The sequence below is a fragment of the Amblyomma americanum genome, chromosome 8 (assembly GCF_052857255.1).
Source record: "Amblyomma americanum isolate KBUSLIRL-KWMA chromosome 8, ASM5285725v1, whole genome shotgun sequence".
In the NCBI taxonomy this organism is placed as follows: domain Eukaryota; kingdom Metazoa; phylum Arthropoda; class Arachnida; order Ixodida; family Ixodidae; genus Amblyomma; species Amblyomma americanum.
In genome coordinates this window covers 56,029,594-56,051,905 of record NC_135504.1, presented here as the reverse complement: position 1 = coordinate 56,051,905, position 22,312 = coordinate 56,029,594, and the positions used below count along the sequence as shown (strand labels likewise).

At 46.2% G+C, this 22,312-nt stretch overlaps 1 protein-coding gene and 1 long non-coding RNA gene across 2 annotated transcripts; both read right to left on the bottom strand.

Annotated features, from left to right (window-relative positions):
* Positions 1-832: 832 nt before the first annotated feature.
* LOC144102401 (uncharacterized) lies at positions 833-15,994 on the bottom strand. Its single transcript, XM_077635681.1, has 3 exons — positions 15,822-15,994; positions 1,760-2,370; positions 833-1,641 (listed from the first exon to the last, which is right to left on the bottom strand). Exons 1-3 carry the CDS (start codon positions 15,992-15,994, stop codon positions 833-835), a joined length of 1,593 nt encoding a protein of 530 aa, XP_077491807.1.
* A 1,563-nt stretch (positions 15,995-17,557) lies between these two features.
* On the bottom strand, positions 17,558-22,312 carry LOC144102400 (uncharacterized). The gene is made up of 5 exons (XR_013308204.1): positions 22,295-22,312; positions 21,873-21,920; positions 20,238-20,273; positions 19,571-19,730; positions 17,558-17,716 (listed from the first exon to the last, which is right to left on the bottom strand). It is a non-coding gene; the product is annotated as an uncharacterized LOC144102400 (long non-coding RNA).

Below are 22,312 nucleotides of genomic sequence, written 5' to 3'. Positions count from 1 at the left end.
TTAAATCTGCCTATTTTCCATTAAACTAATCCGGTGTTTACATTTTGCGTTTTTTACATGTCGTTTAAAGCGCTTTACTTCTCTGCCCTTGTGTCCCGCATACTTATGGGTTCGTTTCCTAGTTCTCTTCTCCCTTGTCAGTCAACGCTCTTTCTGTATAAGTGATGAAATACCTTCGCTGTCCTCCTCTTATCGTCCAATTTCCTTTCTCAGATGTGCTTATTATAATCTTTTACTCTGAGCTTCCTGTGCTTCGAACGAAGCATAGCCCATATCCTTCTGTACTGCCCAGTTTGTGAGTTTGCTCCCGTTGGCACCTGGTTCTAATCTTCCTACAGCTCTTAGCTTTATTTCTCATGTCGGCTGTACACCTGCCCTTAGGTATAAAACCGCACTCCCGAAAGTAAGCTCTGGCACCATTATTCCTTTCAAATACCTCTCAGTACTTCATATTTCTCGTACCCCATAATAATCTAGGTTTCGTTACCCCGGAATCTTGCCTATTTTGCCTTAACAGACTTTTCGTGCTTTTTCCGTGTATATCGGTCCTTGGTTACCCGTCATCAAGATTTATTTTATTTATTTATTTATTTTACAGCTACTGCCAACCTTATGCAATGTCTTGGGCAGGAGTGGGTGGCTTCTTCTTCTTCTGTGGTTGAAGGAAGGATGAAAAGTGGGAAGACACGGGATTGCCTACTGAAGAGCTAGCCTCCACGCCGACTGCCGGCGTGTTGTAGAAGGAGGAGGGGAGGGGACAAAACATTGAAAGGAGAGGGTAGGCGCGCAGCCGCAGTGATCATATCAGATGACATGCGCTGCCCCCTCAGGCCTATAGGCGGCCAGAGAGGCCGGTGGCCTGCAGGAAAGAGAGGAGGTGCCGGAAGGCCTTGGCAGGATGGTGGCCGCCGGGGAACAGAAGGTGGTCCGCTGAGCTGCAGGGGAGGCCCGAGGAGCGGTAGCCCGCCTCCATGATAGGCCTTGCGGGCACAAAGGCAGGGCACCCACATAGATGCTGGGCGGTCTCCTCTGGGTAATTGCAGAGGGTGCACCCAGGGGAGGCGGAGAGGCCAATGCGGAAGAGGCGGGAGCCGGTGTTGGCGCAGCCTACCCTCAGCCTCAGGAGGAGGCTGCTCTCTTTGCAGTCCAGGCCAACGGATGGGAGAGGGTGTGGAGGATGGCCGTTAGCCACCCTGGGATCTGGGTGATCGAGGAGGAGGTGGCGATCCACTATGCTCCTTGCCAGGTCCAGGGGGCAGAAGTTCCTGGAGAGAGGAGTTCCAGGGGAGTGTGCCGCTTTGGCCAGGGAGTCCGCATCCTCGTTGCCCAGGACTCCGACATGGGCCGGGACCCAGGTCAGACGGATGCGGGTTCCCCTGGTGCAAAGTGCGTCAAGCCGCCAAGACAGCCTGCGAGCGGTGGGTGGGGCCTTTAAGGGCCTCTGGAGGAGCTGGAGGGCTGCCCTGGAGTCAATATAGATGGCTGTCTCCTTGATCCCAGGGCGGTCGCTCAAGATGTCAGTAGCCAAGTGAATGGCGGCCAGTTCGGCGGTTGTGGACGAGGCCACAAATGGGAGTCTGGCCTGTCTGCTCACGAGGAGCGATGGGGCAGTGCAGGCTGCAGCCGCAGATGGGCAAGGTCCTGGGAGGACGGAGCCATCCGTGCAAAATAGGGACAGTGCCAGGGGGTTCGACCTGGAGAACCGCAGCGACCTCCTGCCGTAGGCCCACAGCAGCAGTTTTCCGCCTCGTCCGGGAACCAGGAAGAGAGAGGAGGACCTCGTAGAGGTGTCCAAGGTCCGGGCGAGGAGAGACGGGGAAGGTCTCGGGCTGTCCCCCAACAAGGTCTTCGACGTACTGGGCCACCTGACCCATTTTGGAGTTGGGCCTCGTGAGAAGGCGGTCCAAGAGGGGGCGCCCATCGGGCTCGTTGTGAAGGCGCTCTATATGGCGGAGGGAGGTGCGCCTGGAGAGGAGCTCCAAGGGCCTTGAACCTGCTTCTGCCAGAGTGGCAGCCACAGGAGAAGAGCGAGGGAGCCCCAGGCATAGTCGTATGGCCGCCCGCAGTTTGCGCTCGATTGCCAAGTGTTGGGCCACAGTGAGCCGGACGAGTGGTAGAGCGTAGGTGAACTGCGGAACGGCGATGCCGTGGTAAAGCTGGAGTCCCAGTCTGGGGGTGATGCCGTTGCCTTTGGCTGACAGAGACCGTATGGCTCCCTGGATCCTGGAGGACTGGGCCAGGAAGTGGCGCACTGCCGGGCTCCATGTGAGTCGGACGTCGATGAGCAGACCAAGGTATTTCACTTGGCGGCTCCAGGTGAGGTCACGGCCACCAACGTGGAGGATGGTGCGGTCAGGGTGGGTACCAACCCTGGTGTTAAGGAGCAATGATCACGCCAAATATATACATACGCCCAGAAAGCACACTTCAAGATAACAGATGGTCGGCAAAGACAAAGTTCGCACGGTTCTTTATACAGAGTTCGATTGTGACGGGGAAAAAATGTGTCTAGGGTGTAAAAGGTGAATACGGAGCACAAGAACAGGCTCACAACATATAACAATACATTTTGTTTTTTACCCAGGAGTGCATCTGTGAACCCGTCAAGAGTGGAGCATTCAACAGTTTGGGCATCCAGTGCATTCCAGTTACGTTTCGTCCCGGGAAAAAGAGAGTTCTTGAACACGTTGGTTTTACACGTGAAATCCTTAAGCTTTTTGCTCGGGTCGTAACCGCATTTCCAAGTTTAATGTGTCGTTTTTTTGTCTATTCGCGTTTTGTCGTTGTACAGCAGATAATAAAACTTGAGTCTTTCACGGTACCTGCCTGATTCAAGTGTTTCTCAGGACTGTAAGAGACAGGTGTGGGACATGCGCCGAATATAGCAGTTCTAAATAAACGTCGCGGATTTGCGCTGACCGTTTTCTAGTTTCGCTGTTTGTTGTTGTGAAGAGGTCCCATAGGGTGGCTGCGTATTCCAAAATCGGTCTGATGTATGGTTTGTACGCTAGTAGTTTTATTCCAGGCGGGGATGTTCCGAGGATTCTTCTTAGATATCCCAGTAGCTGCATTGCTTTATGTTTGATATAGTCTATGTGCTGGTTACAACTAAGGTCAAATGTGATTATGATTCCCAGGTACTCAACACTTCACACTGTTGCTAGATAATGGTTTCCTATTTGGTATATAAAGGCTAGCGCTTTTTTCTTTCGAGTTACAGTCATTGCAGCGGTTTTTTTTGTTTATAGTCATTAGCAATGTGAAACACCAAGACTGTAATTTAGCGAGTGATGAGTCTAAGGTTACTTGGTCATGAGAAGTGGATATTGCGTGGTAGATTATGCAGTCGTCTCTAAAAAGCTTTATTTTTACTGGTATATCAGCAGTGATATCATCAAAGAAGACCAAAACAGGAGCGGCCCCAAAACTGTGCCCTGCGGGACGCCCGACAACAACTGGTGAAAAATTGGATAGCACATCGTCGATGCTTCGATCCACGCGAAATATTTGTCATTCTTAAGCATTGGCTTTAACCTAAGAAGTATGTTTTTGTGGGATAAGCGATCAAAGGCTTTTTCAAAGTCAAGGAAAATGATGTCGGTTTGACGCTGCCTATCTGAGGCAGATGCAAGGTCATGATGTTAATGTTCGGTCACTCTAAGTATTTGATGGCCTTTTATTGTAGTGCTTGGCCCATTTTGTACTTCAAACTCATCAATCCTGTCCTAACTGCACTAACGCTGAAACCTTGAGCGTCTCCTTCGCGTCCACAAAAATTACCCCGAGTTTCCAATCTTCCTTATTATCTGCTAACAGTACAGTTCTTTATGCACACTATAAACCACCGGGCCGTTGCTCAGCGAACTTTCTGCTGAGTATGGACGACTGATTATAGCTTACATTACTTTCTTGTCGCCTTCTTTTCGTGTTATAAACCATATAAACCATTAGCAGCAGCAGTGATAGTGCACAACCTTGCCTTAATCCTTTGTGTACCTCGACATTTGTTGTACTTCACAATTTCACCAGCGCTGCGACTAGGAACAAGAACAGAGAAGGAAGACAAGGACAAGCGCTACTAACAACGCTTGTCCTTGTCTTCCTTCTCTGTTCTTGTTCCTAGTCGCAGCGCTGGTGAAATTGTGAATATGTACCAACTAGCTCAAACCACCATTTTGCTTGTTGTACTTCTTACTGTTTCCCATGTAACTTCAACTTCAATATCTCCGTATATATCCTTTTGGAAATTAATCATCTCAAGACCGATATACCTTCATCTTTTAGTGCGTTCCACAGGAGTTCACTGTTCACGTTGTCATATGCACCGCTCATGTCCAGGAAGGTTAAGTGCAGAGGTGTGGTTTCCATCTTAGCTATTTATATGCATTAGGTATGCATGAACAGGTTATCACCTAAGCGGTGACTCCTTTTGAACCACATTTTAAGTTATCCGATAATCTTATGACTTTCTACCTATAAGTGTGTTATTATTTTACCTCCTGCATTACCCCACTACATATAATAAATGATATCGTAATCCGTCTGAAGAATTTTGATGTGCATCCTATCTTCTTTCCACTAATAAATCAAATTAATTTTACTCTATCTAAAGCTCTGAATTTTCTTATTTGGTATGAGGATTTCTAGGGCTTTTAACAATGTTTCCTTGCTTCTTCGACCAAGGTCATCAGTCACCTGGAATGCAATTTCCTCTATTCCTGAAGACGTGCATTAAGGAATATTTGCTTCCGCCTTTTTGAAGTTAAAATTGGTCAGCTCTGAGCTGTTTTCTATTAGGCGGTCCTGTGTTGCTGCTTCATTTCGCGAGAGTAACTTTTCATCGGTCCTAAATGACTAAGCTATAACTGATGTAATGTAGTTCACTGCGTCGTCTCCCTCTAATCATTTTACATACGCATCTCAAATACGTTCCTGCTTTATTTAGTTCTTTAGTCAGCTAGCTTATATGCTACCAGAATTTTCGTGGCTGATCTTTAGGTGGATCGCGAAGATCAGCCATCCAGCAATCAGTGGACTCTTTTCTTTGGTCCTGGATAAGGACCTGTACTTCCAGTTTCTTTTGTCGATAAAATTCTTATTTTTGGTGTATTACCACTTTAAATAACTGCGGCTTTTTGCCTGACTGTGCACTCTCGAAGCCAACCGTCGCTGTTTGATGGCTTCCTGAATTTCCTTATTCGCGGGCTTCTTGGCTTCCTCTTTTCTTTCCAGCGGTTAGTCACTTTTTCTCGTTTCATTTTCTTACTGATGTACAGTTCTTATTGTAATATCACTTATCTTTGAGGCTATTTCATCTTCGATGCATGCTGCTATAAGCGCTATTTGTTGGTCGTTTATTTCGAATTACCTTTTGGTCTTTCATCCTTCGTCTACCCTCTGACTGCATTTCGCTTTTGTTCAGTGCTCCCTAACGCAGTTTAATATGCTTATCATCACTTCTTCGTCCTCTTAAGGCATGGCACATACCCACAAGGGGGGATTGGCCAAGGTGTAGTGGCATAAACAAGGAAATTTCAATAGATTACGACAAAATTTTAACACCAGCGTGAATTTTGAAAAATGTATCAATCAAGACTACAGAAGAATCTCTAGAGTAAAATAACAGACAGCATTTTGGTGAAAAATGAAGAGCTCGAATAATTTTAGAAGAATTAGCAAATCAACCTAGCGGTTGCAATTATGTAATCATAGAGAATCCCACAAATTGAACCCAATTCAAATCCTTTGGCGCTTGCACCGAACGCTAATAACACTGGCAGAGAGAACGGGAGCCCTAACTTGGAGAGAGAAGCCTCCAGTTCAATCTTCCTCTGAAGTGCGAACTGTGGACAGTAGAGGAGAAAATGGTCTACAGATTTAACTTCCCCGCATGCGTCACATAGATTTGTCGATGTCGACCCACACATCACTTCCCAGGATGTAGTTGCTCCCTTCTTCTATTTGCTTTTTGGCGAGGGTGCTATAGATTCACTGTAGCATTAGGCACTAGTTAGTGCTCCTCTGCAGCATTCCGAACCATTTCGTTCTCTTTCCACTCCCTTCCATGTTTATGAAACTGATCTTGGCGTTAAATTTCTCTTTGTAGGTTTCTTCCTGCACCTCCTAGTGGCTATTTTGTTGTGCTCAGCCTGCATTACTACGGTTTTTTCACTTGCACATGTCCCAACCACCGGAGCCCCCATGGACCCTCTAAAAAATCCACTGCCCGGCCCTCCAGGCGCCAGCTGATTTCTGCTTCTATCGTTTCACTAAGATGGATGCCATCTTGAGCAAACCCTTTGCCAAAACCTAGGCCGCCCACTGCCTGTTTGTCTGCCACTGCGAAGCGTTTCTCGAGGCTTAACTTTCTTATGTCCCGATTTAAACTTGCCACGTCGTTGTTAAACTATTTGTTCTATCCCAGCACCTCTGTCACTATGTCCAACATTCTTGGAATAACATTTTCAGAATTGGAAATTATTAAGAAAATTATAAAACAATTGAAGGTAATGGTCCACCCTTTTGATGTGTAGCAAAAACTTTCCATTGATCGCATCGAACAGTTAAGGGCGCCATTGAAAAATTATAGAGAGCGTTTTTGAAGATAGCAAAAACCTTAATAGAAAAAATACAGCACGGGAGAAATAAAAGACTGCCGTAGGATGGTCTGCGGTGATATTGATTGTTTTAGTGTTATACGAAAAAATTACCACGCATTTTTTTCTCTGACTCACTCTGCCCTCTTCCTGTTTTTTTTAAAGTTGCAACTATCATTTTCGTTTCCATAGCTTGCTGCTTGAAGCCTTAAATAAAATGGAAGCACATTTACGTTCGGGAGCTGTACTGGTTGCCAGTCTGTAGACTCGCCGCTTGCGCTCAATATACCGTGTGCAGTATATCTACTTCCAAATTTAGTTTCCAGAAAATAGAGCCCTGCAGACACTAAACATGGTGCAGACTTTTATGCTGACCGCGGATGTATTGAAGGCCAACAGGTAGATTGTGATAGGCAATCTGATACGCTGGATAGAGAATGTATCTTATGGAGAGGCGTATCAGATGCTTGAAAGAGAATCGCCCTGCACTGTCAGCCAATACGCATATTCCCACCACAACCGCGGACATAGCGCTAATGCTCTCCTAGTTCAAAATCGGCGCAGGTAAGGCCACGTCATTGCTTTCACCAGTCGCCTCATTCAGGTCATCGATAGTTAGTATTAAGTAGTAAGCAATAAGTGCTTTTCTAAAAATAATAATAAACAAGGAATTAAAAGAGTTTTGCTAGACCCGGCATCTGCCATCAATACTGAAGCAGCTGAGCTGGGGCAACGGAAGTATAGGATAGCAGGCAGAATGAAGAAATGAAATGAAAGAGGTTAGGGGACACGAAGAAAAGATAGGAGGAGAGGTGATATATACCGCCAGTATTAAAGCGAGAAGCTGTTTTATGAAGCTTCCCAAACCGGAAGCTCTGTGCAGTAAGAGGCGGAACTCGCCTTTGTAGTTCGTGCATCGTGTGCGCCGAACAGCCAAGCTTGAACGAGAGGGGACGGACACCGCAGTACCCGACAAAGGGAATGACCATTAATTAGCAGCAGCTCGCGGAATCGTAGCAGGGGGCGGAGGCGTGTCTTTACCCGTGCATTTCAGCGTAGACCTCGCCATTCGCACACGCGGTGCGCTTCCCCTTCCTGCTTTCCTTTGCCCAGAGAAGTCGAATTCTGGAGAAAAATGGCAGCATCGGCGAGAAAGAGAAAGCACACCCTGTTCATTGATCTGCGGCTGTTACTGGCTCATTTGCGGTTGACTCGCCGACGCTGCTGCATTTTGACTTTAAACAAGACGTTCCAAAAACACGGAATCCAGGAGGACGTCGGTTCCAGCTAAATGCGCCCTAACCAAGCAATTGCGGGTTTCCAGTTTAGAATAGCAGCGGGAAGACGTACTCGGGACAGCTTTTCGCTGAATATATCTTGTTAACAAACAACTTAACAATAATAGTATTAATAATTGTGTTTGGGGAAAAGAAAATGGCGCAGTATCTGTCTCATACAAACAACTTGGCCGGTGTAATTTTTTCATCATTGTTGTCTACTGGTGCCTGGCTCTTCTTTAGATGGTTGCCCAAATTTAGCCCTCTTCTTGTACAGCCATTCTCGCATGTGGCCAACGACGATACTCTGTGCTGGCTTTTTCCCTCATTAATGTAGCCGGTGGGGTGTCATGGCCATTAATCCTAGAACCTCTATGAATATTCGACCAGCCTAGTGTACAGATCCGGTATTCTTCTTCAGGCCATTCACTCCTTATCTAATTGTGCGGTCGAATCACATGATTAGAGCATGAACGATGTGGGATCTTCTCTTTTCACATTTTTCGATTTCCTGCTGTCCGATTTTCTGATTTGCGATTTCCTGGAGGCCTTTCCCTACCGGCGCTCTCTCCATCTGAAGTGCACCAGCTACTCCTTGGGGTGCCAACGCCTCCACTCAGCTTTCTTCAACGAACACAACGACCTGCTTAATGTTGCGCATCTCATTGTGTCCTGCACGTACGACCGGGTACGCTGCCATTTCATAAGGCCAAGGCTATATCATTCCATGTTTTAATATATAGCTGTCTGGGACGTAGGTAAATGCCGTAAAAAGCCATCCTTTCAGCCAGCTGTTCGCCACCAACCCATCAACATTCTTCATAACCCTTTTTATGTCGTTAGCCTCTCCCTTTGGGCCGTTTTCCAATTTGTAGTTGAGGCAATAGATCAACCATAAGCGCTACTTATCTTACGGACTTTATTTTGCAAGACGTATTCCTTCGCCATGACCCTCCACGTCATCTCTTCACCGACTGCGGCGGAGGAGGTCGCCAGAAGTCGTCGACGACCGCCTCCGCTTTTGTTTCAGCGCACACAAGCTCAATACGACCTATAATTTCCTGTCTCATGGTCCTACCGAGGGCTTCAAGAGGACACTGGCAGACATGCTTCATATGTTTGTCTGAGCCGATCATCATGATTAGGATGTCAGATTTGCCCATAATTCCTCCTGCCAGAACACCGCTTGATTTCCCCCTTCTTTCTCTTGTTCGGCCAATACACTCACTTGCCCTTAAACGCGCTTTTACCACTCGCTGTGACATCAACTGCACAGTACTCGCACAAGTTTCCCGGCTCCGCCTCTTCGCTGCCAAAATCTTAAAGAAGTCGCTTCGTGGCCGCGGACAGCCAGTGGTTCAATTCTCTCCGTGGCCCAACGTCCTCCTGTAGCCCTAATATGGTCCGAAAATTATGAAAACTGCAGATAACTTTGAAGGCGAAAAGGGATATATTCCTCGGAAGTCTTAAACACTTTATTCACAATGCTTGTGGACGTGAAGGGTACCAGAATCATTGAAGAATATTGCATTCGAAAGTATTTCATTACAAACGCGATGTCAAAGATTTAAAAACTATGTACCGATTAGGCAGCTGTCGATTAAATAACCTCTTTTCCTTGAACATAGACGTCAAGAAATCACATTTGTTCCTAATAATGCAGGTTATAATACATCAGGTAATAGTGACGCTTATTATACAGTAACGAGATATGCTGAGCTCCGGTATGCAGCATGCACTGATGACAAAAACGCATTTCTCTTCTTCGGCGTCCGTGTGCTGTGCGATGCCAGTGCACGTAAAGGATCCCCAGGTGGTCGAAATTATTCCGGAGCCCTTCACAGCGACACCTCTTCCTCCCTTTCTTCTTTCGCTCCCTCCTTTATCCCTTCCCTTAAATCGCGGTTCAGGTGTCCAACGATATATGAGACAGATACTGCGCCATTTCCTTTCCCCCAAAACCAATTATTACTATTATTATTATTCTTCGGGATATTGGCACTCAAACAAACATTTCCGAAATTGCAAGCTGAAGAAGCATATAGAAGTTTTTCAGGAAATATGGCTCACCGAATAAATAGAAGAATTGCAAGAATATAATTCCTTGCGAGTAGCGTTGTCTTTCACATACTACTTTTACCATGCTTATATAAGTACAGCACCAAGACAAGTGCGTCGTTTCGGCTCTGAACAAGTTACATGTACATGTATAATGTGTCTCGAACTAAGTGCCTTGTCTTGCTTAGGAGGACATGTAGAAGGTGATTTTCTGGCCACGGCTGTCCTTTGAGTACTGTTTATAAACAAGAAATGCGCAGAATGATACGGCGAAATAAACACTCCCGCTATACATGGCATTGATAAATATATATCTGGCATTCACGCCCAGTGTGATTGAGCTTTCCTTCGCACGCGGTTATTTCTTTCGACTTATGGGGAAATGTCTCTGCTCCAGAAGGAGCGAAATTAATCACTAAAGGAGGCAAATCTTGATAGAAACCTCCGTGTCACCGAATCACTCTTCTGGACACTCACAGATGCATGGTAAACTTTCACTCAAAATAACACTGCGCCTTTGTACACCTTTGGTGCTCGTTTGGAGGCCGTGATGTTGCATTTAAGTTCATTTTACGGGGCCTCTCTAATTGAAGCTCAAGGCTTCTTAGAATACGTTAATGTTTAGACCCATAATTTATGCTGAGGATGGCATTCTTAATATTGATGTATTCAAAGTGTTTTTGAAAATTAGTTACTAGACGAAATTTTTTCAACCCTATGAAAAGATGACATGCATTGGATAAGAGCGGTAAAAAATTGTAAACAAATTTGCAAGGATCTTCCAGTACCTATTATGTGTATAGGATGTTGACACGAAGGGTAGGGATTTCCGTAATTAATAAGAAATTTAGATGCTTAGCCGGCTCAGATCAAAAACACCGTAGGATTGCTGCTAGCGCGAAAATATCGAAGATATGCACTGAAATGTCCTCTCATTTTGTTGTATCAGTACATGCTAGAAATTTGATTGAAATATATGGCATTTGCAAGGAACAACGGATTCACAAAGCATGGAGTTGGAAATGCAAGGCACAATAGAGGGCAGTAGTGACAGGCACAACCAGCATTTCCGAACAGCGGTGAAAAAGCACCTATTCAAACGTCGCAGACGAAAAAACTCGACATTGCGGCCTGCGATTCACCTTCATAGTTTGTAACTGTCTTTCCTGTCGTTTTCAGACCTAAGTCCGCACGCGCCGTTTACAACAGATTGAGTCGCGCAGGCGTATTCCAGCTAGAAATCATACAGAAATCTGTCTGGAAATTCGCTCCGACATATCGCACCGTTAACATTTTTTTCTTCTAGGCAGTAGCCAGGATATAAGTATTGGCATTAAGAAGCGGAGTCACTCTGCAGAACCACCCTGAAATTACTGTTTCTTCGCAATCAAAGACGGCTGTACTGTATAATATCTAAGATCGCGACACCATAATCGAATCTAAAATAACTAAAACATCGACAGCGACAAGCTCAAGCGAACACTCTCGTTTTCGCTTTAACTAGGTGGAAAATTTTCGCAACGTACTGCGCACTCAGAACCTGCTGCGCACGTGCGTACCAAGATAAGGAATAAAGAATACTGTTATAAATGAATATGTGAGGGTAAGAAATAACGCCAAGGGCAAACTACGACAAGACCACCTGAAATAAAAAATATGAGCGCGTGGAAGGCAATCGTTGAGATAAGCAATGAAAAGTGATACCACGAAGATAAAAAGCAGCAAAGCGTATTTGCGACGGCAGCAAGGCGCACTCATACAGTCACTTCTCAGTGCTTCATGAATAGCGCCTCTCTCAATATTCTAGCCTGCAAAATTTCTCCCGTGAGATTTATGCGACTGCCAAGCTCAGTTAACAACGCCAGGTCTAAAACTGCCTTCCACGTACGAAATTTGCATATCTGCCTGCACATATTCTTTTGATGTCAAGCAAGCCAGAAGTTTAGGTCACAAGTGATGTAAAAGAATTTAACATTGTGAATCTATCAGGTGACTGCTGATTTATTATGCGAGTGTTTTGTGAAGCACACTTGAAAATAAAAGTTATTTACGCATCATTCAGGTTATAAAGAAGTGAGGAGATGCAATGAGCAATTGTAAGTGTCCTTCAGCATAGCCGAAATCGCATTTTATGCACTTGAAATATTACCGCTCTTTCATATATTCCGTAACACAAAAATCAGGACGTCATAGTGAAGGGCTCCAGCAATTTCGACCACCTGGGGTTCTTCGACTTGCGCTGACATCGCAGAGTACACGGGCCTCTAGAATTTCGCCTCAATCCAAATTCGTCCGCCGCGGCCGGGATCGAATCCGCGTCTCTAGGGCCAGAAGCTGAGCGCCATAACCATTCAGTCACCGCTACGTATATCCCCCTCAGGGTTGTATTGGATGTGTTACTTTTGCCGCCTTTCTACAAAACACAGGGTATTCATATTGCCACGGGTCCGCGGCGAATACGTTAGGCAGGCATAATGTGGCTAATTCCGTTTCAAAGAGCATCAGCATGCTTGGGTAGACATCAAGCGGGTTATTTGTTTGCCACGGCTTACCTTTGCGGTCTTCTCAGAATCATACTTGCATTGATGCCATTAACGAAGTAAATGCACTCAAAGTACTTGAAGCCATCCTGTTGTATGCAGGTCGATTGGGATAGCGCGCTCCTGCTCTGTCGTTGACTGTGTTGCTGCGCTAAGTTTTGATTTATGGTTTATGGGGATTTACCGCGCCAAAGCCACTTTAGGGTATGAGGGACGCCGTAGTGAAGGGCTCCGGAAATTTCGATCACCTGGGGTTCTTTAATGTGCCTTTACATCGCACAGTATACGGGCCTCTAGAATTTCGCCTCCATCGCTGCGTTAAGTGGATATTGCCACCATACCTGCAACCCAAATGCCACACCATAAAATGAGGACATTCATACAGAAGGCTTAATATCCTTGAGTACCTTCTGGAGATCCAAAGCAGTAGAGTCAACCTTCACTCCAAACAATATCAAACATTTGAAACTCTCTTAAAAGCGGCTGGAGAACATTACCGTGGAGTTTAATGAGATATTCGCCTGCACGAGAACTCTGCATTCGGTGCTCTAAGCTCATAGAACACGTAATTCCTAGCATGGCCAACATTCTCGACAGGTATGCCGTACGAAAATGGACCATTTCAGGCTGCCTCAAAACGAAAAGTTTTTCGTCGAATCTTTTAAAAGGTTTGAACAGGCACTAGATTGGAAAAGAGCTGTAAACCCCCCCCCAAAAAACGCTGCAATGTATCGGTATCAGCATAGGAGCAGATGATGCAGGCTTAATCCCGGCAGCTATACTCCGTTTCAAACATCATGTGCAACGCTGTTTAAGCTAGCGCTCTTGTTTGCGCTGCCTGTATCCGCGACCAGAAAGTAGTGCTTTATATGTGGTTAGCAAAACATCGTAAATGCTTTCCCTGTAGGCTTACTACATGACACATTTGTCATGATGTTGTTTGAATGCACTGTTACTGCGGACAACACGCATTCGCTTCCTCGTGCTAAAGACCACACGGGCACAGAACAAGCGTGGAGTAACACAGTTCCCGTTATTTTCCCGTCCGGACTTCTTCCGTACATTTCACAGCGTTGCACCTGATGTATGAAACGGAGTATAGAGATTCAGGCAAGCATGAAGAAAGTGGAAGTTTTTCCGGATAGAATAAGACGACAATCACAAGGTCAGTACTTCGAAAGTGTCAAAAACGTGCATTAGAAGATAGTGTCAATTAGTGCGCCACCACATAATAAAAATAGAATGAAATATCTAACGGAACATGTAAGATAATATGAAACATACAACGACGTAAAAGAGACTTAATAGATACGATTAAAGACTGCCTCAATCAGGATTTTCAAACAGCGCTCTGAAAATCATAGTCATACACTGAACACTACAAAACATGGAAATAAAGTCTATATACTGGCTGCTGACATTCATTTGAATATTACGTATTATTCTTCCAATCTTAAGAAATAGGGATGTCTCGGTGATTTGAGTAGATTCCATCACCTAGAATTTTACACCCTGTAGAAAACGTCCTGAAGTTTTTACTGGTATTCCCACCAACAATGCTTCCCATCTAAACTATATGAAAAAATCGTCCATTTAACATAGACAACCTATGGAACCAAGCTACAATACAAGCTTATCTCTCAAGCTTAGCCACCTTTTACCGTGTAACAACCACAAACACGACGCCAACAGAGACTCAACACCAAACCGCAGCTGCAACAGACGGCAACGCAGTCGGAAAGCGGCGGTGTGAAAGAAGCGACTAAAGCGTTTGTCGAAACGCACTGCGCACTCGATAACTAGAGCTGTAGGGCGGTTTACTGGCATGTTGAAAGCGCCGGCTACGGAGGCCCTAGCACAAGTAATCTCAAAGGCAGCGAGGGGAGAGACCCGGACACAAGCGGCAACGTTCCTGCACGTGCATCCGACGGGTGGCTCAAGCGCTTCGTCGTCTTTAATTGACGTCGGTGTTGGATCATCTTCTTCGTTCCAACTCCCCCGTCGGAAAAAGGGAGCCATCCTGGCGACTAAAGGCGAGGAGACGACGAGGGGGCTATAATAAGCCTTCAAGAGGCTGACATGAAGGACGTCGTGGCCACGGCGGCGATGGTCCGAAGAAGGTGTCACCGGTTCGATAACGTAGTTGACCGGTGACGTGCGCTCTAAAATGCAGTAAGGGCCGGTGTACTTGGCCGAAAATTTAGACGTAGCCGGAACCGAGAGCCAGACCAGTGAGCAAGTGGAGAAATGAACAGCGGGCGTGTCTGGATCGGAATCAGGGTGGCGGAGGCTTTGACGGTCTGCGGTGAAGGAGTGAACCAACTGGCGGCAGTGCTGAGCATTGCGGGTAATGTCAAAAAGGGAAATATATTCCTAGCTGTCGGGGTTGTAGGGAAGGTCTGCATCAAACATACCAGAAGGTTGGTGCCCGAATAAAAGAAAAATGGGGAAAAGCAGGTCGTTGCTTGAGACGCGGTGTTATATGCATAGGTTACGAACGGAAGAACCTGATCCCAATTAGAGTTGTCGGAGCGAATGTACATGGCGATCATGTCCCCAAGAGTCCGGTTGAAGCGTTCGGTGCGGCCGTTGGTTTCAGGGTGGTAAGCAGTAGTGGTGGACCGTGTGGCACGCATCGAGAAGGTCGTGAAGAACTTCAGACAAGAAAACACGGCCGCGGTCACTGAGAAGTTCTCCAGAAGCGCCGTGACGCAGGATAAAGTGATTAAGAAGGAAGAAGGCTACATCGCCAGAAATAGCCACAGGTAGGGCAGCGGTATCAGCATACCGAGTGAGGTGGTCCACGACGACTATGATCCAGCGATTCCCAGCAGTCATGAAGGGCAGTGGCCCATATAGGTCGATGCCGACACGATCGAAAGGGCGAGCCGGGCATGGTAATGGCTGTAACGGCGCAGTCGAAAGGTGAGGTGTCGCCTTCCATTGCGACAGGCAGTGCAGGAGCGAACGTAGCGACGAACGAAGTTTTACAGTCTTGGTCAAAAGACTTAAGGCCACAGCGTTAAGCTGCAGCGAAATGAATGTTCCTAGAATGCTCCGTGTAGCGGATCATTCAAAACACAAGTGCACCAGGAAGCTTCTCTACTGCAAGAAGAAACCTTCTGCTAGCATTTCAAGGCCATTTCGTCTTTACTACTGCCGTAATGGATCTGTTATGTGGCTGAAGCGAAAAGCCTTTGGGCTTAAGACTTTTGACCAAGACTGTACATGCCCCGCCAATAGTACCTCTGTCGTAGTCCCTCGTAGGTTTTTAGCGAGCCAGAGTGAGCGCTCTGAGGGTCGGCATGGTGATGTTCACAAATCTCAGATCGAAGGTGTCGGGGAATCACGAGAAGCCAGTTTCGGCCGTGTGGACGACATTTGCGGCGGTACAGAAGATCGTCTCAGAAAGCAAAATGGGAAGCTTGGCCACGAAGGGCCCGAAGGAAGGAGGCCGTAGAGTCAGCATGAAGTACGTCGAGCAAGGGTGAAATCCATGGATCTTGGCGTTGTTGAGGGGCATGTCCACCGTAGTGAGCGCTGTGAGTACGGAATCAGATATTGGCGAACAGGGCGCAGGAGATGGCAGTGGCGAGCTTGACAAGGCGTCGGCGTCGGAGGGCTTGAGGCCCGACCGCTAAACTACGGTAATGTCGAATTCCTGAAGACGGAGGGCCCAGCGGCCAAGATGTACTGAAGGATGTTTGAGTGAGGCCAACCAGCGCAAGGTGTGGGGATCAGTAACGACGGTGAACGGGCGGCCATATAAGTATCGACGGAATTTTGTGAGCCCACACTACGGCGAGACACTCCTTTTCTGTCACGGTGTAGTTCGACTCAGCTTTGCTGAGGGCACGGCTGGCGTACGCAACGACGTATTAGCAAATTCGAGCTTGCGCTGGACAAGGAGAGCACCGAGGGGCAGATTCCACTTACGTCGGTGTGCACCTCAGTGCACCTCAGGGGTGTGCACCTCAGGGGTCGCAGTGTCGAAGGATAGGTGGTGAAGTTAGAAAACGACGGAGTGCAGCAAAAGCGTCATCGCAGGCCGAGTCCCATGTATACAGGCTGGTGGGACTATTAATGAGTTTCGTTAGGGGCGCGACGATAGAGGAGAAATTGGGGGCAAATAGCCGAAAATAGGCGCAGAGACCCACAAATCGGCGCACTTGCCTTATGAGTCGGTTTAGAGAAGTCAGCCACAGCACGGAGTGTGTCAGGATCTGGCAGGACGCCGTCTTTGGAGACGAGGTGGCCGAGTATTATCAGCTGCCGGGAGCCAAAGTGACACTTTTTGAGATTAAGATGAAGGCCAGCACTGGTGACGCAGCTCAGTATCAAGCGCAAGCGCTAAGGAGAACTTTGCACGGGAAATAATGTGATCATATTAAGAAGGAACGAACTGCACCATTTTCCTCTCCCAGTTCAATCGTGTGCCATTTCTCTGAAGTTGCCCAATCATGACCCATTTACCCAAATCCCTCTTCTTATTTGGATCATTCCCTTATCTCCTGCTATTTGGCACTCAGTCCATGCTCCCCTGAATACTCTTCCACACGTGGCACGCTTTTGCGGATAAGCCAGCAACTGGCGGGCCGCTTGCCCTTAGTTTCTGAACATCAAAATCGCTCGATGTACTGAACAACATTGCAGTAACATGTTCTAACAGTTTATAATCTAATTCGCAACGCTCTTTACTTTTCAGAGTTCCCGTTGTAAATTAGAGACGCGAGACAGGAGTGTTCTTCTACGCCAGTTAAACGACTCAAAAGTAGTTCATGATCTTATTTCCAAAACTCAGTCATTATTGTAGCCACCGATATCTGCAATTCTATATGGCATACTAGCCACCGAACAGGTCAAAATGGAGCTCAATATGAAGAATAATTCGCGGAACAACGTGACGATCTTCAAATAATGCATATAGTGTTGGCAATTTCTGAACAAGAGCGCTACAAGACAAAGAAGCGGTGCAAGAGTAGACACACACCACCGTTCGCCAGTCCCTTGTTTTTCGCGCTATTGTTCAGAAGTATGAACCAACAAGCCCAAATGTCAACGCTACTCAAGGGTTAGGGATATTTCAAAGTATTTAATTTCTTCAGTGAAAATGGCGGCACTGTCTACTATCTTTTCTCTTCACTTGCAGAGCCAGTAATGAGCCAAACGTTACTCCGCAATTCCAGATGATTTCGAGCTTCCTCAGTTGTCACCACATTTTCACCTGCCCAGCTTGTTTAGGGACCTGTAATTGAGGACAAATAGTACTATGAAAATCAGAACTTGCACCTCACACCAGGTATGCATGCGTAGTTTTCTCTTCAATCTTTTTCAGAACTAAAGACAAGACTGTAGAAGAGGCATAGTGGAATTTTTTCTTTGCCCATTCACAGTAGTGTCTGCGGTGAAACATCTATGCTGCAATTTGTAACAGCGCGCTACTGTTAAAAGCTATGGTTCAACTAAGATTGGCTGTGGTTTTTTTCTTCTCATTTTTTACATGACGTGCTACGGCTTCAAAGATATTAGAGCATTTGATAAGTGATCATTTACCATCTTTCTTTATTTCCGGCGAAATATATTGCGCAAACAGTTATTACTTGTATCATTAACATTCATCATAATCATACTGAGAACGCCAAGGACTAAAGGTCTCTCCAATATTTTTCCAACTAACCACTTTAGGCCCACGAAAGTCTTATTTTCATCCACCCACCATACTTTCGGTGGTCCCAGCTACACTTCCTCTCTCTTTGGTATTTAGCCTGTTCCCCTTCACGACCATCGCTTATTTTCGTTCTCATTGCACGCCCTGCCGAATCCCATTATCTCTTCTTGATTACCCGGCGTTTGTTCTCTGGCCGACTGTGCCCTATTTCTCTCTCTTAATTCAGCGCCTATGACTTTTAATTTGGATAGTTCGCTCCGCAGTACTTAACCTAAGTTTAACCCCTTTCGTTAGCCACGCGTTTTTCCCCTAAGCTAAGTACCAGTAAGATACAGCTGCAGTGTACTTTTCTCACGGGGGACATTATTGTCGAAGTAGTCGAGCCAGCAATAATGCGGCCTGTTTCATCACTATCGAGTTTCAGACTACTGCCACATTATGCGCATACAGTGGGACGTCCGTGTGCGCGGTTGTCTATGGATTGAAAAGGTCTTGTTAGGCTAGCTGGCAGCTGTTTGTCTTTGGTTAGTAATGCGACGTCTTCTACAATCTCGGCACACGCTTCTCCCTCCACGACAACCCTGCCTCTATTCACAGGGTATCTATCCCCCTGGTGGTCCTCAACAAAATCACCCAGTAACTGCGCCTTCTTATACCCTCGCCATACCCTCCTTCTTAGAGGGTAACCACCCTCTTGTTGCAGATTCCTCCGCTCTCGCAATACCTGCCTATTTTGCACTAATCACCCTGCCGGTGGTTGATATTCGAGCTATCCACCCATTACGAATTCTTTTGCTTATGTGATATCCTCCTCCTTCCAAGGCAACCACCCTCCCGATGGTTCCAATGGCAACGGGCCCATCGGTTACAATTACTAGTACCTCGGCATACCACTGCTACTACGACGACGCCAAGCCAGGGAACGACATCTTAACAGATGTCGCTGTAAAAAGACACTGTCGCCTTTTGTCCAACGCCGTAAAAGTTAAAGCCAGCGCCTTAATTGGCTTTGTGGTTATGGTGCTGGGTTTCTGACCCAAGACGCTGGTTCGATCCCGGCCGCGGCAGTCGCATTTCGATGGTGGCGAAAATCTAGAGGTACGTGTGCAGTGCGATATCAATCGACGTTAAGGAACTCCAAGTAGTCGAAATTGTCCGGAGCTCTCCACTACATCCTCCGTCACAGCCTTAATCGCTTGGGGCTGTTCCAACCCATAACACCAAGCCGTAAAATTTCACAGCATACTGCCGAGTCATTCTAATACTTTGCTATTTGTATAACACATTATGATAAAACTCAATTTTTTTCTCTTTCGATGTAGTTCTCCAAAGGGTTTGAGAAGTTTGTAAATAATCCAGACGTCATTCGTGAGAAACAATTAGCTGCTAGCACCGTGGCGGGGCGGGCCAAAAGGTTAGAGAGTGTCTTACATTTGACTTTGAGCTTGATGGAAGCGCTCAGAGCGGCCAGCGGCGCCTTCAACGTTACTGAAGCTTTGGCAGCGATGTCTCCCAGCATGTCAACCACGGCGCAGGCGAGCCCGTTGATGAGGCTACTGGGATCCGAGCCGAGTAGGGTGTTCAGGAGACACTGCGGACAGCAGAATTTGTGTGCAGTCATTTCATCAACAGCTTATGCGATATTTCGTTTTTTCGGCAGTTCATATTAGGAGCTGCTATGATTTAAAATATTTCGATTACTCATTCCATGCGCTGTAGTTCTTATCGCCCCTTGCGGTGGAAACTACGCTTACGCAAGGAGCATACACAAGTGTGGTCAGCTTCAGGTAAGTGGACTGCAATATCCGTACGCCAATGACGGTATAAAGAATCGTATTAGTGAAGAAGTCATGCTGCACGAAGGGTTTGTGTTTCCCCTTTAGACGACTTATTTTTGCAGAATAGGAATTACTACACATGTGCTGGTTCTAGGCTTAATGTAATTTCTTAGTGTACGGTCTGGGCCTTCCAGTAGAAGTTAAAGAAGCTGTACACATGAGAGGTTACAGTCAGGAATGAACCCTGAGTTTCGCGAGATAGATTTTTTGCTTACACTTATAGCATGCACTTCAAAACTTCAATTCATGCATCGCCTTACCACAAGAGCGTCCATCAGTTTTACAAGAAGCTCGTCCTGAAATAAAAAGACTTGCGATGTTTTAAAAGCATCAGTGCTTTGAAATAGTGACAACACAGACAAATCTTAGAAAAAAGGATATATGTCTGCATCAGATTATGTGGCTTCTCGTTAAGCGCAATGAAATTTGTATCTTGCAATGTTCTCTCTGCGTACTGAAAAATCCTGCACGAAGTGGCTGTCAACTTTGCTACACTGTTTGGATTGTTATGGCTAGTTTAAACAGACACTGCTGCAGTCTCGAGCGTGCCTGTGTCCTGGTTAAAAATGGCTTGCCTAGTTGTGGCCCGCTAAAGCGCCTAGTTGCTCACACAGTAGCAGGCATCTGGCGGGTTGCGCTCATTGTGAAGGCCCGCTAGTCTGATGCCCTCTTTATACTAAGCACAGAGCGCTGCTCTGATTTGCTTCAATTTTTACATTGCTTTGCAAGAAGGCTATAGCAATGCGCGGACCGTCAAAAACGTGCACCTGCTAGTCAGCGTGTGTTCTTTCGTCGATCGTTCGGTTCGCACTCCATCTTGTTGAATTTTGTGTAAACCAACTCTCCAAAGAAAGACATCTTATTTTCACCACGACCACGAAAATTAAACAATACAAAACAAGAAAATGATTCTAGTTCTTTTACTGTTGAGCGCAGACTTCATGCAAAATCGCGCTAATTAGGGGAATACGCGTCGCAAAAGTTTCTAAATTTGTGCTACGATGCTTAGTTTAGCTTGCTTATTTTGGTTTAATTTCGCACCTTTCTCATGCCCTGAGGACCACAAAACGACAAAGGTCTCGGCTGATGATCAAACGCATCATTGGTTGGTTTAACGAATGTGTAGAACTTATATCACTCTGGCGAAGCTACACCTTCTACGTGTTCAAATTTTAAGGTTGTGTGCTCCGTCCAGTTCACCCAGTTTTTTCACAAGTAATGTTCCCCAACTACCCCAAAACTTCTCTCTTGATACTGAAAGAGGAAAAGCTTCTTTATAGATTAGTGTTGCTCCTACTTCCCTATCGGTCCGTTCGCAACAGCTGAAGCTTACGTCGTGAAGTACTTCTGTGGCCCCAAAAGTATGTCACGCGAGGGAAGTGTCCCTTGGTAGAATCTTGTCTTTAACAGAATACCTCATAGCTTCACAACTGGCTACCATTTCGCAACAACACACGGCTTGTGCATTCTGAAGTTGGTGACACCGTAGAGAACTAACGCCCGAACAGGCCTCAGCGGGGTGTAGACAGGAAAACTCCTCCGTGGCAGGACGTAGGCTCTGAATTCGATGGCATGCACAGATGTTACTCTGTATGATCCTCTCAACATCACCTTGCTGTTATAGTGATTTCAAACCAAGTAATTCTTACGAATTTGCCCACCCCCCGCCACCTCTCAATAGCATAGTCGCATCATGATATGCCCAGGTTGTCTCCGAACGTCGGAAAAGCTTTGGGCAATATGATGCGAAGAAATTTCTTCTTGTATATGGAATTGATGACTGCTTATATTCGCACTGTGGTTTAGTGCTTAACTGACAATGCGTATTACGCTACATCCTAGTTGTAGGCGAGAAAGACTAAAATAACAAGATTGACTTGAATGTGCGGGCTTACCGTCGCAAGATCGCCGTCCTTGCACAGCAGCAGGGTGTCGGTGAGGCACTGCAAAGAAATAAATTCGAAAATGTCAAAGCAACGCGTTAGCATTGCCTATTTGAGGCCGCCTGTTACCTGTGTTGTCGTAAAACAGGGACACGTGCCACGTTTACAAGCATCTTTTAAAAATTCACGTAGTCACGATCATTTTTTACAGCAGCACCTTTTACGTCGGGTTTTTGCATGTGGGACTTTCTTAAAAGCAATCGGGAGAAGAAAGAGGGGCATAGTACATCGTAGCTGAAATTTCTCATGCAGACTATCTTCCCAATGAAAGCCTTACAGTGATGGGCTCTACTGCGACGCCTCTAAACAATGTATTCAGTGGGCTAAAGCGAATTGGGAGATTCAGTCCTATGCAGGTTTTGGAGGCGGCTTACGAAGGCTATCGCCGTCAT

Excerpts from the sequence above, each read along its gene's own strand:
- LOC144102401 (XM_077635681.1), bottom strand. The coding sequence starts at position 15,994 with ATGCCCCTCAACAACGCCAAGATCCATGGATTTCACCCTTGCTCGACG. Across the intron at positions 2,371-15,821 it reads ACGGCCGAAACTGGCTTCTC|GGTTGGTACCCACCCTGACC; the intron begins GTGATTCCCCGA and ends CCTTAACACCAG. Across the intron at positions 1,642-1,759 it reads GGTCCTCCTCTCTCTTCCTG|GACCTTGCCCATCTGCGGCT; the intron begins GTTCCCGGACGA and ends CCGTCCTCCCAG.